The following is a 17941-nucleotide window of genomic DNA, read 5'->3' on the forward strand; positions in this document are numbered from 1 at the left end:
GCCTTGGGACCAAAGAATCACTCACAAGAAAATTCCACTTTAAAGTAAGAGTGACCTGACACTCTGCATAATTGAGGTACACTGCATCTAGCTGTACAGACGCTATTGTAGCTTGTTGGTAGCGCTTGCCAAATTATACAAAACTTCCGTTCAATATACTGTACTGATGTCTAGTTGGTGCATGTTCAACACACAGTATGGGCAAACATGGCAGCCACAAGAGTACTCATACATTTGGAACGAAAATATCATTCTGTATTAACCTGTTGAAGACGAGTCCTGAGTATACTCGGGCAGGTGTCTAAGGGAAATGCGTGTTGTAGCAAAATCAGTCCGTCCTCAACAGGTTAATACACTATTTCAGTTCATTACAGCATCAACCATGCTCTTGGGTTAATTCAAGCACAAACCACATCATGTTTATAAGGGCATTGAATACATCCATGGATCCTAACTTGAAATCTGGTTGAAACCAATGTTCTGAGAGAACTGTTCTACTGTACCATTAAAAGAAAGTCACGTGATTGTAATGTGTTTCAAACATAACAAGACTCATGTTATGATTGCCAAGTGCTTCAGCGAGCACTCTCAACATTTATCGAGCAGTGAAACAAAGACCTGAAATCATCTGTACAGTGTACAATGCAAGTCTGCAATCAGAAACTAAAGAATGGACACTGGAAGGAACTGCCATGTTTTCCCCTCCCCATCCCTCCCCCTCCCCCCACCAACCCAAAATAAGCAAATCAACCAAATAACAGCTGAGCCATTAAAGAATGCAAATTATGCTTGCAAGTTTTCATTCTTAATTGGAGGGAAGATAAAGTGTAACAGAGCCCATATTCATTTGCCAGTCCCTACTCAATAACTTACTGTATATACCATATCAGCATGAAAAAAACCCCAAAATGATATGCATCTGATAATTACAGCACAAGTTAACCTTCCTTCTACCAACCACATGCTACAAATATAAAGGGGGTAGGGGGAGGAGCTACCTGATGATTATTCTGGAATGATACATTATCACGTCTCGTGGGCTTGATGCATTAAGTGCTGTAGGGCTGGGATTCCCACATTGTGACCTTTGACCTTATATACAATACATGCATGCTCCAAAATCTGGTGCGATGGGAAGGATGAATACAATGAGCTGCATGAGTACAGCCACGACTGATGGTAATGTTCCCCAAGGATGTGTCCTACCAACATCTCAACATTCACGGATTGTACCTGTGATTGAATATCATTTGCTGAATCCCATGTACCCCTGGAGCACAAGATAGTAATACAGAGCTCTTTCTTTTAATCTTCTACTCAAATTACACATATAAATTCTTCAGAAGTATAGTACAGTCAACTTTGTTTAAGTCGACCTCGCATCTACTATAATAATACTCGAAGTTGTTGTTGTTGTCGCGGCCTTATGTATTTCCTGTTTTATTCCGGCGTTGCTGGTTTTTCTATCTCCTCCCGAACCGTCGGCTCCGGGCAGCTGCGACCGGTGCCGTCGGCCGCAGGAGAGTATCCTGCATCGAATGGCGCGGGTTCCGTCCGCGCTCCGCCTCCGTGTCGACGTCGAGGACGAAAAAGAAAAATTAATTAGATAGATGCATAATGCATTTTTGTGCGTGATGAAAGAGCCGAGCGTTTTAATATTCATCGAACCTGCGCTGGACTCCAGCTTTCTCGACCGTTCATCTATTAGCTTGCAGAGACAGTGGGGATACTAAAGATGATGGATGCAGCGAAATCTCTGACATCTTCCGGCGGACGCGCACGCACACACACGATGTACCTCACAGAACTCTACACACTCTACACTGTGTGTATTAGTTCTGTGATGTACCTTTGCCTCCGCCTGTTGTACGTGTATGTAATGTATTGACGATGGTTACACGAAGCACTATATCTAGATCTGCGTACGCGTGCGAGTCGAGTGATATCGGCTACAAGGGCATTTACGTACAGTTCGCCATTGGCGTCCCCAAATGAAAACAACGAACGTTCTTATTTAATTGTATTTTGCACAACTGCAGAATACTATGCAGCTCAGGTACGTCATGTAGTTTGCTCGCCGTTTGCTCTCAAGTCCGATGTCATTGTGCGCAGACTGTTTAGGACGGCTAAATATATTTGCCGATCGTACCTTTCCATATCAGATCACACGCGCAGCTGTGTCCATTCGTTTACTGCAGTCGCAGAGCTGCTGTAATCATACATATTCATAAGATGAGCGGACGTAGGGGAAAACCTCGCTTTGCCGACCGCCTATTTTTAAAATTACAAATGGAAATAGAATGTGTGGTTCTATGGTCTATCAAACCAAGTTTTGGTGACCAAAAGAAAAAAAAAAGAGGGAGCAAATAAAGACGAATATATCATTCTTCTTTCTTCTATAACATGGGAAAAAATACTAAAGAAAAAAAAAATGAGGTCGTGAGACCCTACTCCCACGGGTGCCTATTAAACCTGTCCCCCTCCCCAAATAATAACAATGATAATAATAATAAAAATAATAATAACAATAATAATAATAACAATAATAGCAATAATTGCAGGCCTAATATTAATTATGATAATGTACAGTCTGAAGCAGATGATGGTTTTATGATAAATCAAGCAAAGTTTTGGTGATTAAAAACAAAAAGGAGGGAGCAAATGAAGACGAAAATATTTTATTTTTCTCTCATAACGTGGGGAAAACAAATATGAAAAAAAACAACAACAACAAACCGAGGCCTTGAGACCAGCCGTGGATTCCCACGGGTGCCTGCGTGGATGCAAGAGCAGGGGGTAATCAAAGTCATAGTGTTGATATCTTCCCGTTTCGACGGGAACAATCTGTGGGCAGAACTATCGGGGAATCTCATTTGCGTTTTTGGTAATTTTCCCTGAATGTTTTTTTTTTTCCCCCCTGCGGAGGTGGAAATGTGTGTGTGCGTGAGGGGGGGGGGGTGAGGGGCAACAAGACAACTGGACTTCAACGGGTGCAAATAACCCCTCGAAACTCAAGTTCTATAATAATTAAAAGAAAGTAGTGGCGGGAATGATCCCTACCAATGGACTGGATCGCCGGGCACATACTACAAAAGATTATTAAATTTCTGGGAAGGGTGGTCATTTAGAAGACAGCACAATTAACGAAAGAATGAGAAGACTTTTCTTAAATAAAAATTTGCAAAATCATATTATGCGAAAAAAAATAAACTCCCTCAGACCCGTGGATTTCCACGGGTGCTGCTAGTTAAGTCAAATAATCGGCTAAGTCGAAGGTCTTTTCAGTCCTCTTGAACTCTTTTTATTCTATTGATTTTAATCCCTCATAAATCAAATTTTCTCTAAGTCATTTCTTCAATCCACAATAGATTTAACCCTAACTAGGCCGGGCTATTTAGGTAGTTGATAGAGCCGGGGGGGGGGGGGGGGGGGGGGGGCTCCCAGGCCCCCCCTCCAGATCTCGGCCGTCGACCGCGCGATCGCGACGAAAATTGGCACACACATTGCCTATGATGTAATCTAATATGCCATGAAGTTAATTTTTTAAAAAATCATCATTTATGCTAAATTATGCTAATTTATGCATGATAATGCATAAAATCAGACTATTTGGTATAAATCACAAAATAAAGCTCAAAACAGGCACATTTTTTGTGTAAATATTCTTTTTAGTGTCCTTAGCAAATGTAATAAAAAAAAATTGTGATATCAGAAAAAATTCTTAAGTATTTTATTGTTTTTTTGAATTTCTTATGTATTTCTTTGTTTTTTCGACTTTATGTTTTTTTTTGTTTTTTCGATGAAATTTGTCCGCGACATTGCTCCGAACAAGAAAATATGTTATTCATTGATTTTAATCAATAAAACACCAAAATAATCATGCTTTTATGAAATTTGCCAGTAAGCACAGTTTGCATTGAAATTGTACACGAATTAACGTTTTTGAGCAATTTTTGGTCTGACATGCATGTGCATATTTATGCGTTACTTCGGAACCGCGCGCCCGGGCGTCACAAATTTGGTGTCAAAAGATGCGGGAGACTCGAAAGAAAAAAGTCATGAAACGTTGCGGCGATAGCTTTTTGCGATTGCGATACATCGCGCGGAACGTCGAGGGGGGGGCCTCGGAGGCCCCCCCCCCCGGCCTAGTTAGGGTTAACTTAGGCAAGATTGACTGTACTTTCTTCACCACAGCAATTTGAAACATGCATGCTGGTATGAATTCTACAAAAATGTGGTGAAAGTAAGAACTGACGCTATCAGGCACGCACACAATTATACAAACTATACTCATGACACAATTACACTGTAAGTTCACATTTCCATGGTGAAAATATAAAAGCATCCTGTAAAATATTTTCTCACAAGTAATTTTTCTGTGCTTGGCAGGATTCTTTTTTTATATTAAGATAAATCTTTACATGCATTTTGATTCCACAAAACAAGGCTTTTAACCAGTGGATCATACAACAAGCAAAAATATTTGCATGCTTTTAATTTCACACTAGTTTCTGGTGGCACAAAATGCTTGAAAATTTCCTCTTTTACAGTTACTATCATTTTCACCAATTTTTATCATAATGATGAATAGTTAGTGTACCACCAAATCATAGTTGTAATGAACATTACAATACCAGCACCTGCTGCAAACGAACAAGCCGCACTGGCTGTTGGGTGGAAGCTCGCTGCTCTAGTGGAGAAGATGTCTGTCCGGAGATCAGGAGGTCATACGTTCAAATCGTTCTCGAGTATGTACAGCCATAATTTCTATTAGCATGGCTTCTACTAAATCACTGATCAATTCAGTGCTTATTTATGTTGATGTACAGAGCAATTTGTTAATCTATTACAATAAAAACAACTCGATGGAAGAATTTCATGAATTTGAATTCCCCACTTAAGTGTTTCTCTGTCCTTGCTTCCTTCCTTCCGGGAAATGTTTAGCCGTTGCCAGCCTGACACTGGCTGGATCCAATTTCTGACATTCAACCCACACAAAATGACAGTTCTAGCGTGCTGTCGCTCTGCCCTTGATCTAACGAATAACAATTACAAGCGCTCAGGATCATCTCTCTGTATTTCACTATCAGGAATGTTCTGGGCTGCTCTGAACATAGTCATCACAAACATACTGACAAAAGTATTTTTTTTTTATTGTTTTTTGTTTTAAATAATAATAATAATAATAATAATAATGTACATTTATATAGCGCTTATTACAGTAGTTTCTAAGCGCTTAACATTTAAATCTTAAATTAAAGTCATCTGCATTTGAGTACCATTCAAGCAAAGTCCTAACTCTGCCCCCCGTCTGGTGGGAAATTGATAACACTGGTGGCGATACATCAAGACATGAAAATGTCTGTACTTGTATACACATGTGTGTACACAGAATATTTGTAGGATGTCATTTGTATACACTGTATCACATTGAGATCCCATGTATTATTTCATCACTCTTGACAACTGAAATGGACAAGTCTCAGTTCAGGCTTTCAGCAAACTCACCCACCCAAAACAAAGCAAAGAAGTATACAAAAATCTGCAGGAATGGGAATTTTCTACATTTTGAGTTTCTCGAAAATCAGTCTCAGGCATCACAATTAATCCTTTATCTAAACTGTGCATAAGTCAGCACAACAAATCTTCTTCTAAACCAGGTAACACTGAGCCAACCAATGCAAACTCTCTTGAATTTTCATTGACAGCCTTTACTTTGGCTCTCCATAACCCGTACTGGGCTTTGTTCATTGATTATCTACTCTTTGAAGCAGTTTCTTTGCCTATTGGCACTGGTGTCTAGAAACTAATTGTCAATAAACAGAGATTATCTAATCCCATTAATCCCCACTGTGTCCCAATGGCCCTCCTTTTGGACTGAGGTACACCGCTACACCTGAGTGGGTTTGCTAACTTTATACATTCCGCAAAGTCAAGTCTGGAGGTATTAATGAATGCTGACAAAAAAAGCTTGGCAAATAAGGTTAAGCCTCTGAGCACATAAAGGGCTTGGTATTCCCAGCATCATCTTTTCCTGAAATTTGATTTTCATTACTAGCATGAAATTAACTGCTTCCCTCAGTTCATGACATAGATACTTAAAAGTTTGATGTATGAAGGTCAGATAAATCATTAAACATGGAAACAGTCCTAGACTGTAGTGCCGAAAAACAATCACTATGAGCCATGACATCACCACGACAGGATACATATCATTTATTGAATCCAAAATTAGAACCCAAAATAGGCTTTGTTTGGCTTTTTCTCTACTTTTGTTGACACAATGTAGTCTGCATCCTTCCTCTAACAGGATGGAAAGTGGTATACTATTTCTGGCTTTGTAGCCCAGACCTTAAGAATATGGTGACATTTTAGTCAATTACACTCACAAAAATAAAAGACAAAAACCAAGAAACAAAATGTGAGCAACATAATAGTCATGTGACCAAAAATTTTTGAACAATATGCTGGCCATGTATCATGTTTGATTTCTTACCAGCATTAAAATGGTGAAAACTTTCCGACCTTTGTCAATTATCTTACCGCATTTTAAACTACCAGTATCATTTCACAAGGTTGAATCCCTCTTCCGGCAAATGTGTGGTATATCATGTGCACCCGCATACAATTTTCTCCATTTTAGGCAATTCCAGTTTGCTTGTTTGTTAGTTTGGTTATTCCTGTAAAATGCTGCAAAATACCAGAGTGACACATGAATTTCACGTTGTGAAAATACTTACGCAATAAATTCCATCTTCTGCGCCACCCTGACCTGACGTTGAAATCTGTCTGTCATCTTGAATGCAGGATGGGGAGGGGGAGGCAACCTTCCCCCCTCACGACTAGTAGCAAACTAGATTGAGAAGATTCTCTATCTCTTGTCTTCACATCAGCTGTCTTCTTTAAAATCTGAAACAGAACATCAGCGACAACAAGAAAGAAAGATCAAGATTACAAATGAATACTTTACTTCCATTTCAGTGCTGACATAATTCTAAGATGTGGAAATATAATTTTGCCCTTTGAACTGTGACAGAAGTCGAATTAATCTTCCCAAGGAAATTCGTCCCAATTACTCTCCTCTTTTGTTTGTAAATGTTTCATCATGATATAAATTGCTCAAACACGAATTCCTTGACAGAAAACAAACACTACCATTCTCTTACACTAAAATTCATTCAGGCTGTGCTGGCACAGCCTGCTCAGTTTGAAACAAATAATTATTTTTAAAAAAGTGTAGAAAGTCATTAAAAAAAACCCCACACAAATAGCCGGCCCATGAAACATGAATGTCAATAGAAGCATGATGCATCATACACGTACTTCCTTTCTAAGTCTAGAAACTTCTACATTGGTACTTGACAGAATCCATCATTCCGGCCCGTAGTGTTGATGGGACTACTGCGAGTGTCCCATAAGGTGCACGAAGAATACAACGTACAGGTGAAAAAGGCTACACCTATGCTGTGTATGCATACCTCTATATTGACCAAGGCTTGTAAGAAATTATGACCTGCTTGAGTAAAATATTTGTTTGATAAACAGTTTAGGCAGCAGTGACTACGCACATTATTCCTACAATAATGCCTCACACAGAGTTGAATGAAGTTTTCAAAGTGTATGCCATACAATTGTACAATGAACTAGTTGTCACAATTAACAGCACAAACCAGTCATGATGTACAGGTTTGGCCCTTTTATGTTCCCTGTGGTATAGATGCTAGACTCATTGGGGCCATTCTGTGGACACCAGAGAATAAATTGTCACTCTTTTTCCCCCTCCACCATCAAAACACCTTCACACTTGACAGATTTGGTCAAGTTTTAATCAAAGAACAAAGAACAAAGATCATACAAACTTGCTTCCCCTTCTTTTGGTGATCACTGTACTCCTTGGTAGTTTTGAAGAACATTCTCAATTATGACAATACATAGTTTCCTGTCCAATATTACAATCCTTGTCAAGTCTTGATAAAATCTAAAATGGTTACTTTCTGAATAAGAGAATGCTTTTAAAAAAACTAAGTAAAATGGACAAAAAAAGAAGCTCAACAGCTCCAGGATGACTTCCCCAAGTTTAGAGAATGGGCTCCCACACGGATGATGGAACTGAACTCCACAAAATGTCATGTGATAACAATCTCCAGGAATAGGAACAAGATACAGTATCAGCACATCCTGAACTGTGGTTTCCTCAGTGCAGCAAATTCAAAATTTTGGGATCACAATTACACCTGACTTGAAATGGTACCAGCACATTAACAACATACTGTAAGTTGCCAAAATGCCAACAATACTCTTACCTTCCTCCGACATAACCTGCGCATCACCTCCCCAGAACTGAAATAACATACAAAACTTTTGTCCATCATCTTGTGGAATTTAGAGCTAGTGTGGGATCCTTGTACACAAGCAAGAGCATCCACCAACTACAACTGGTCCAAAGACGAGCAGCCAGATTCACATTGAACAGGCACAAAAACATGTCCAGTGTGCAATCCATGCTGGGAAGAGCTTCAATGTTCCTCCCTCCAACAATGTAGAAGAGAAGAGTTCAGACTCACAATGATTTAACACCAAAACTCCATCATCACTGTATAAACTTCCTAGAATAATCCTCCACCACACCAGTTGCTGCATCTTCAAGCACAAGGAAATATCATACCATGGAGCTATAGTAGCTCCATAGTACATGGTCATACCACCACGCTCCTGAACAGGACACTACAGTCAAAGAGTCGTTCTTCCCCAGAGCACTAGGAACATGGAACATCCTCCCACATAATAGCACACTGCAACTGCATCATCCCTGCCTGGAGGCCTTTGTCGATTGACAGTCTAAAGGCAGTGGTCTTATGTCAAGCACTGCAGGTCCGAAAACATGGAAATCCCTTCATTGAGATCCAACAAGGGCATCCACATGACCAACACAGAGAAGGCAGAGTGCCTCAACTCTTTCTTCCACTCAACATTTACAAACAACCAAGCTTGTCACATGCATAAATATATGGAAGGCTCCATGCACTATCCCGACATAGGTCACCTGCACATTCATCGCCCTAGTGTGGCCAAGCAACTGTCAAGCCTCAACCCATCCAAAGCCTCTGGACCAGATGAACTACCACCTAAGTTTCTCAAGATTGTAGCTGATGAAATTATTCCTGGCCTTGCTTTCTTGTTTCAACAAAGCTACAACTCTGGCACTGTTCCAGTGGAATGGAAGTATGCCTTAGTGGCACCCATACACAAGTCCGGTGATAAGTGCAATCCAGGCAAATTACAGGCCAATTTCATGGACTTGTATCTGCAGTAAGGTGATGGAGCACATAGTGCTCAGCCATATCTCAAAACATGTAGCTGCCAACAACATCCTGGTAGATGAACAACATGGGTCTAGGCAGAAATTGTCCAACACCACCCAACTCATCTCTGCCACCCATGACTAAGCACACACCTTGCAATGCAGAGGCCAAACAGATGTCATCTTCCTCGATCTTCAGAAAGCCTTTGACCGGGTACCTCATCATCATCTACAGACCAAACTGGAATATTATGGCATAAAAGGAGACACACTGCATTGGACCATGTCCCTGCTTTCCAACAGGCAGCAAGCAGTTGTTGTCAAGGGCTCCCACTCGTCTTGGATGCCTGTGACATTTGGGGTATATACCTCAAGGATCGGTTATCGGCCCAGCCCTCTTTCTGTTTTATATAAATGACACCACCAAAAATATAAAGTCCAAGACGTGCCTCTTTGCAGATGACAGTGTGATCTACAGAGAAATGCAAACCATAAATGACATCGCCATCCTTCAGCAAGACCTTCAAACCCTGTCAGACTGGTCAACAAAATGGCTTATGGCATTTAATGTTGAAAAGTGTGCTTCCTTCACCATCACAAGGAAGAGAAGCCCCATTGAGCGCAACTACAACCTTTGCAATGAGTTTGTACCGGTACCCAGGGTTGACAAATACAAGTACCTCGGAGTCACTATATCTAAGGACCTGCGATGGAACACACACTCTTAACTCGTACAAGGCAAGGCTAGCAAAACCCTTGGGCTGATAAGGAGAACCCGTCGTGTTCCAAAGCTGTAAAATCCAAAGCATACTTGGTAAGAGCCTTACGTCCGACCACAACTGGAGTACGCTTCTGAAGCCTGGAATCCCTACACTTCCAGAACTGCTGAAGGCTTAGAAAGAGTAAAGAAAGCAGCTGCTAGCTGCTCGCTTTGTCACCTGCGACTACAAAAGATATACCTCAACTTCAGGGCTTGTCTCCAATCTGGGATGGGATCAACTGCGCATACGTCGTCTCCATGCACAGAGCACCATGTTCTACAGAATACATCACCAGCTAGTCAACATCCATCTTCCTCACTTCATAACCCCAGCTCCATATGTCAGCAGAAGAGATCATGTGCTCAAGCTCACTGTCCCCGTAGCATCAATTGATTCTTATAAATTCTCATTTTATCCCCGAACCACTCGCATCTGGAACCAGTTGCCAACCATGGCAGTTACTGCCCCAACAGTAGCTGCCTTCCAGGAGGCTGCCCTTCCTGCCATCAGAGGGCTGAAACCTCCTGTGGGTTCCTTGTTGCTGTAATTCTTACAGAATTGTAAGTGTGCACATCACTATTTTAATTGTAAATATACGACTGCACCATCACCCACTGTCACAGCACATCCCATCCCAATTTTAGTTCGGAAAGAGCTGCTCCAACAGGGATTATCTCATCAAGGTTCAAGGATAAAGTCCAAGGACTCTTTTTACTCCCGCTGCATAGGATAGATCTTTGTCTACAAGTGTAGATATAGTATTAGAAATCCTGACCTACTCTGCGCTCTGTACCATTTCTTTTTCACAAACACACACACACACACACACACACACACATCCAACTCAAAGTCAAGTTCGTAGAAATCTTCATGAACTTGAAGGAGGCCACACTGCACTGTCACTGAACCAGAACTAGAACCCGTTGGCGTTAGAATTCAAGAGGAAGAAACTCTAATTTCATCTAAAACAAAAAATGTAGAAAAACTTAATATAAGTTGCATTTTTTTAACATCTTGAGATGACTGCAAGCTAGGCCCAAAAAGTAAGGATGTCGCTATAATAGTACAAATTTACAAACGGCATGGGTGTGCGACCAGCCCGAACGCAAAGTCCCGATCCCACAGGCTGTGTGAAGGAGCGCGCGCCCAGGGTTTAGTATGTCGCGTGGTGGTACACTTGCGTCTCAGTCTGCTGCACACGCATGCAAGTTGATGGCAATCATTAATTTTGTCTTGGGATAGTATTTACTCTATCTAGAGTATAGAGTCAAAAATTTGGTTACTTTAAAATTAGCAGTAGTAACATAAGCACCTACCTAAATATTCACTGAAACATATACACCAAATGCTGCTAACAAACAGGGAGAAGTATCCGAAATGAAGCATTGAGATTGAGGAGATGTCACCGCTGTAAACTTGACTGACTTCCCCGTCACAGATCAGCAACTACGTAGCCAGCTACTAAGTAACTGTGCTGGCTGGAAACCCTCATCGGAGTAGACCGGGGACAGTTTGTTGGGCCGTTTGTTGTCAACACTCTCCTCAACTTCAAACCTAAAAAACTTGGTTCCTAATATGAAGAAATCGGAACTAAGGCAGATGTGAGTCCTCGTAGCGCAGAGCTGGCTAACAGTCACGTTAGCTGTTCAAGATGTCTTGTTTGCATGGATGGTGCAATTTTTGATATGTTAAAAACACACTGACACATGATGCGCGCCGTGCCGATCGGGTGAACTGGAATGGGATCTTGAGCAAACAGAATCTGCGTACAAGGTTCTACAAGCGCACGCGCGCACACGTACACGATCGTACTAGGAACTGAAGCACCTATGCAATTTCAGCGAGGGTTTCTTCTTCTTCTGGAGATTCTTGCAGAATGTGTTATTTAGACTATAATACAGTTTATTAACAGATAAATATTAGATAGATATTAGCAGCACAACGTTTTACTCATACGCTGTCATTTCCAGTAGTCCGTCACGAACCACATGCACAAGGAACATAGCGTGTGCTGTAACTCACGTGAGCTTCAGCATTTCAGCCGCTCACCACTGCACATGGGAGAATTGGCATTCTTTGGCCATCTTTTTTTTTTGTTGTTGTTCATATTAAATTATTTCCTCATCATCCCAGTATCCGCCTTGTTTTACGACCTGCTCCGCAGTCCGCACACATTGTTCTAGAACACGGAACATTGTATGCTGCGCGGCGCTGCATGCACGCACCACGCAATGAAATGATTGCATGCTGCGCGCGATGGGCTGCATGACCTTCGTTTACGGCACGTACTGTTTTCCATAATATGCTAGTATGTTAGCTTCAGCCTACAATCGAACACGGGGAAAACCAAAACTAATGACACGTAGTTCATGAAGGCGATCAAAATGAAATTTTCTAAAGACAATTTTTTTCATTAATTTCGTATAAAAATAAATAAAATCAAATTTACAGAATATTTTTGTGACATTCTATTTGTATGATGAAATATTGCTGATAAAATATTACAACTATAATTCTTGTCGTAAATTGGCATTGCAAGTTATACCGAGTGGGAAATCCCCTCCCCGCCACAGCTGCGTATGCATTTCGCGTGTTGACAAAACAACGAATGACCGAATACAGTCGCGCTGCATGCTGCAAACATAAAACCATGGTAGCTCCATGGGCCCATGCATGGGGTATATCAACTCCCGTCGTATAAACATACCAGGGAGGTCCTGTACCAGCAAGGTATGCAGGATCTTTACAGGACCATGGGGTCTGTATATATTCTGTCTTGGCTCTATGAGATGTACTTGCATACATTTTGTATGCACTCCTATTTTGTGAACACGCATGAAATCTTGAATAAATAAATAAATAAATAAATAAATAAATAAGGAATCATGTCCCGAAACCTCCATGTCATGTCACTAGCATCTCAAGCTACTCTCTCTCTCCCCCCACCCCCATTTCTCTTTATCCCCATGAGCCTTTTTTAATTGTCTTCTCCTCAATGCACGGTTTGTCATGTCGGCAAATCATTAGAATTATTGAAAGCGAGCCTCCATTCGTAAGAACCTTCAATATTTGCACCGTTATTCCCCATCAGTGACTTATCTATAATGATCTAGATGAGGACACAAAGGCAGTTCTTCCAAATTTTTTTTGTCAAGGGTTATCGTCAGATATACAGATTCTTTGTCTCCATTTCACCCATTCATGTTTCACCCGGCCATGAGAGTTTCAACTTGTCAACTACTCAACATACTCTATAGTATAAGCATGACGGGGCTGCATGGCATATAGTAGCTCCGTGGTGTTATGCTGTAGGCCTACTCATTTTTTTCTCAACACTGCCCACTTGATTGTATACCGACTCAATTTAGGCCTCAGAATAAAGCTCCTCAGTATATATCTCCTATATACCACAAGGTACTCGTGTTTTTCAAAGATTTCACTGGTTTTTTTTTATATCATTAGGAAGAGATCAATTGCATTCACTTGGATCAAACATGAGACAGCATGAAAACATCATTTTACTATAATAATTAAAGCAAAATGCTGATTAATTCCTAAGCTTGTTCAATTTCATTACAGATTGTTTTCCCTTTTTCACTTCGACATTCTTAGGCCACCATCATTTCATGCATGTCATGCATGGATTTATACGAGTGCTGTTTGATGCATTTCCCCTTTCATGAATATTCATTTTATTTGATATCGATTAGTCATCTTTGATAATAAATTTGCAAGTTCTGTTTACATTGTATATCTGTTGTCAGTAATGTTGAAAAAAAATCATCACCTGGTGAATGGTGTCATTTTGTATTGTATTGGTAAAAATGCAGATTTTTTTCTTCTCTCTTAAAAAAAATGAAATGAAAATCAAACAAACGGAAATATAGAAATTTCATTCAAATCGGACGCGAAGGGAGAAACATGGGATTCAAAGACCCCATTCAGCTTTCGTATCATCACCGCTGGTCATCATTTTGGGAAGACATTTGGAATGGTGTTATGCCATCCAAAAGCAACATAATAACCTTTGCCACAGTTCCTCTTCGATGAAATAAAATATATAGGGGCCCTGATTCATTAGATAATAGATAAGCAACGCTGAACTGTAATGGGAAGGTTTATATAGATGCCTATAGTGTACAGACCGGAATTCCTTGCAGTGGGATATGTTCAATGCGTCATGCAATTGTTGAAAATGTCACTTTGTCCACTTCTTATTGATGATTACACACTCTTAACGTAGATTCGACCAATGTTCTTCTCTGTTGTTGTTTAAGAAAAAAAAAACAACAAAAACAAAAACAAAAACAAAAACACTCACAAAAACAAAAAACTCAAATTGATGCCACTTAATGATTATAACTTGCCTGATTGAATCATTTAACCTGTTCTTTTAAATCATCCTCTTTTAATGTATGGTGAATCAATTTGAAGTGTACGCTTGCTTTACCTCTGGTTTCAGCGTTTATAAATGCTCCCATGATTATAATCATTACACTACTAGTAGTTCTCATATCTTGAATACGTTCCGAACTTGATGGTGTATATCTGCCCGTATAGTTGTGTATTTATATGCTGTTCTTTCACTCGGTCCTTATTTTTTTCTTTTTTTACTTTTTCTTTCTCTTTTCTTGTACTTCTTTTGCCCTTTTTATCTTGCAATTTTAGCTGTCATATAGTTTTGTCATTAGTGCTTCGTATCCTATCTCCATTGCAAAATGTACTAACTTTTTTTTTTCATGGAACCCGCGGTTACTTTTGCGGTTCCTTCATATTTCACGTTATTGAGAAATGGCTTTTATGTACATAAAATTATGGCGACACACTTTCTAGTCATAATCCACTTAATCATATTTTGTATCTTGCCTGTATGTTTTTTTTTTGCATGGTATATATATATATATATATATATATATGTAATTATATATATATATACATATATATATATGTAATTATAATATACATATATATATATATATATATACATATATATATGTAATTATAATATACATATATATATAATTATGTATATATATATATACATATATATATACATATATATATATATATATATTGTAATTGCTCCGCGTATTGGCAGTACTAGAAATATAGCAATAATAATGTCACAATTGAGGAATGCATTGAATGCCAATTGCCTTGATTTTAATTCAAAATCCGAATTTTCGGGGACCTCCCCCTTCGTCAGGGATGACGGTGCTAATGAATTAACTAAAATTCATTAAAATTTATTAGAATTCATTAAAATTCAACAGCACTGTCATCCCTGACGAAGGGGGAGGCCGCCGAAAATTCGAATTTTGAATTGAAATCAAGGCAATCGGCATTTAATGCATTCCTCTATTGTGACATTATTGCTATTATGGTATATACTGATATATATATATATATACATTTGACATCAATGTCAAGTGAAATATGGAAATGAATGTGCTTGAACTGTTCACTGTGTCTCGACTGTAAGACCAGTGCAGTTTTAGTAATTCATATTATTCAATAATTCAATTCAATTCAAGTTATTTAAGCCCATCTAGATTAACTCTGTAATGTTCATCTCCGATGTTAAATTATTTTATGAAGCTACCTTGTAGCTTTATGGTGGTAATACTTTCTGTGGAATGGTGACGTCTCGACAAAAATTTAATACTCGAAATTACATGAATTTATTTTCCAAACAATGCATGGAATTTCATTATAATAAGTGTCACAATCGCGCACTGTTCTTACAAACAGTCAAAATCTATCATGTAATGATCGCTTAGGGGAGGTTACCTTTCCCGAAACACATTTTGCATTCTCAGTAGGGGTTACCATGGTTACCACATACGACTAGAATGTGATAAATAAAGCCAATAAATCATAGATCATGATTTTATCTATATTACACAGTAAGTACAAGATGCCCGTCCTCTCAGTTTTACTGATGAGACTCACAAACATTTTTGACAAAAGGGAGAAGTTCCAAAGCATAGTGCAGAAAGTTTCAGCTTGCGGTAGTTTTCAAGTATTAGAGGGGGCCCAAAGTTTGGTAGAAATTGATTTAACGATTAGATGTACATACATATATATATATATATATATATATATATATATATATATATACATACATATATAGGTCCTACATATATATTCTCACACGGAAGTTAATTAATCAACGATAAACGGCATTTACATATCTCACCTTTTAGATATACAATTTTAGTAGCACACCATGTACTCATAATCCAGTAGGGCTGATGGGGACTCTGGGTGATTAACAACGGCAAAAAAGACAGCAAACTAATATTCCAGTGCACAGTATGAACGCTAAACAAGCAAGGGAGGGTGTCGGTAAACTTGGCGCTAGGATAGCTACGGACCAAAGTGTTTATTCGCAAATCAGGTGTCACAAGAGCGCGAACGAGCCCGGTTTTACCGATGCGCGCGCAAGACATTATGACGTGCCCAATCGCAGTCTGACCTTGGTAGTCTCTGCTACGAAGCATTTTTTTTCATGGATTGGTTTAGTTTTGGGTTTTTTTTAGCATGTTTGTCTGTATCTGGTTTGTACCCATGTTTATATTGATTACGCGCCATTTCATCGTCATTTTCTTTATCCTATCTTCTCTTTATCAAATGTGCCAGATTGGAAAGTCACAAAGTGGGTAATTTAGGCATATTGATTTCCTTAGATTTAATGTCAAAACTTACATTTAGCAATCATATTTGACTACTGCAAACAAGTACATATTATCAACTAGTAACCGTTGTCTGAGCCTATTGGTAATATCAAAGTGTGTGCAAATTAGGTGTAGACGTATTAACTGGTTAAGACGCAAAGGGTCCAGCCGTGTCCGCGCATACAACATAGTCAATATACGCGAAAAATTGTTTGTTTTCATTTGCTGTTTGTTCTATCTCTTGTGTGTGTGTGTGTTACTTTGTGCTACTATTTTGTAAAAGCTACTCTTTTTCGATGACAGAAAATCATCAACAATTACACTGCGAGAAATGGATCGGCGAAATGATAACAATATTTACTGATCCACTTCTTTTGTATATAAAAAAGTCATATTGAATTAAAGTTCAGGTTTCGAATCTCAATAATCAATCACAGTGTAAATTCCTTTCTTGTCCTTTTCACCTCCTACTAGTGAATAATTTCTCTTCTGTTTACGAGACAGGTTGATGACAAAAATCACGAAATGACATTTCTCACCGGGAAAGCAAAAATATGGCTCTCCTCTGCCTTACGTCAGGACTAACATAATTTCGTATTGGGCCTACTGGGGAAGCATAATCTTACCCCCCCCCCCCCCCACCTCCCGGGTTTTTCAACCTCTTTTGCGCAACTATTAGAAAATACAGCATCCGATGATATAATCAGAAGGCTCACATGTACACTTAAAAAAACACAACAATATTCGGTTTGTCATACCTTCTATATATCGGACTCTGCATTGATCCATCGGCATGTTACTGAGCAGCAGAGGAGCTTGGGAGCTTGAGATGGAATCAAATGGAAGAAGTGGTCTGAAATTTAAGAACACACACACAAAAGAGGGAGAGAGAGAAAGAGAGGAAGAGCTGCCATATCGACCATACGTATAGCGGCGCTAAAGAAACAGTGCTATGGAAATCCCCGCTCGCTGAGACGGGGAATTCCAGCTTCATGAGCTAGAGTAATTCGTGAACTCCAGCGATGTTCACGCAGAGATTGCGCAATGTGTGGGTGAACTTTGCTACTGCATCGCGCACATTTCGCAACCTTTGTTTTCGGTGTCAGCTGGTCGTGATATTATTGCGTCGTGCTTACGCTCTTTGTTCCGCAGTTTCCTGTTTTTCTCCAATCTTTTAGGAGGGTCTGTCTCAATTGTACGAT

The 17941-nt window shown here is 39.5% G+C and overlaps 1 protein-coding gene across 1 annotated transcript in view; it reads right to left on the reverse strand.

Annotated features, from left to right (window-relative positions):
• Window positions 1–16426, reverse strand: part of LOC139717027 (3'-5' exoribonuclease HELZ2-like) — a 79675-nt gene extending 63249 nt beyond the window's left edge. Inside the window, exons 1-2 of the mRNA XM_071628541.1 lie at window positions 16262–16426; window positions 6741–6909 (exon numbers count right to left, since the gene is read on the reverse strand). Coding sequence (XP_071484642.1) covers window positions 6741–6796 — 56 coding nt within the window. The 5' untranslated portion in view covers window positions 6797–6909; window positions 16262–16426. The remainder of the gene's footprint in view (window positions 1–6740; window positions 6910–16261) is intronic.
• Between the last annotated feature and the right edge of the window lie 1515 nt (window positions 16427–17941).

This window comes from Diadema antillarum, unplaced genomic scaffold (assembly GCF_040938485.1).
Source record: "Diadema antillarum isolate AM-2024a unplaced genomic scaffold, OU_Dant_1.0 scf00000071, whole genome shotgun sequence".
Taxonomy (NCBI): Eukaryota; Metazoa; Echinodermata; class Echinoidea; order Diadematoida; family Diadematidae; genus Diadema; species Diadema antillarum.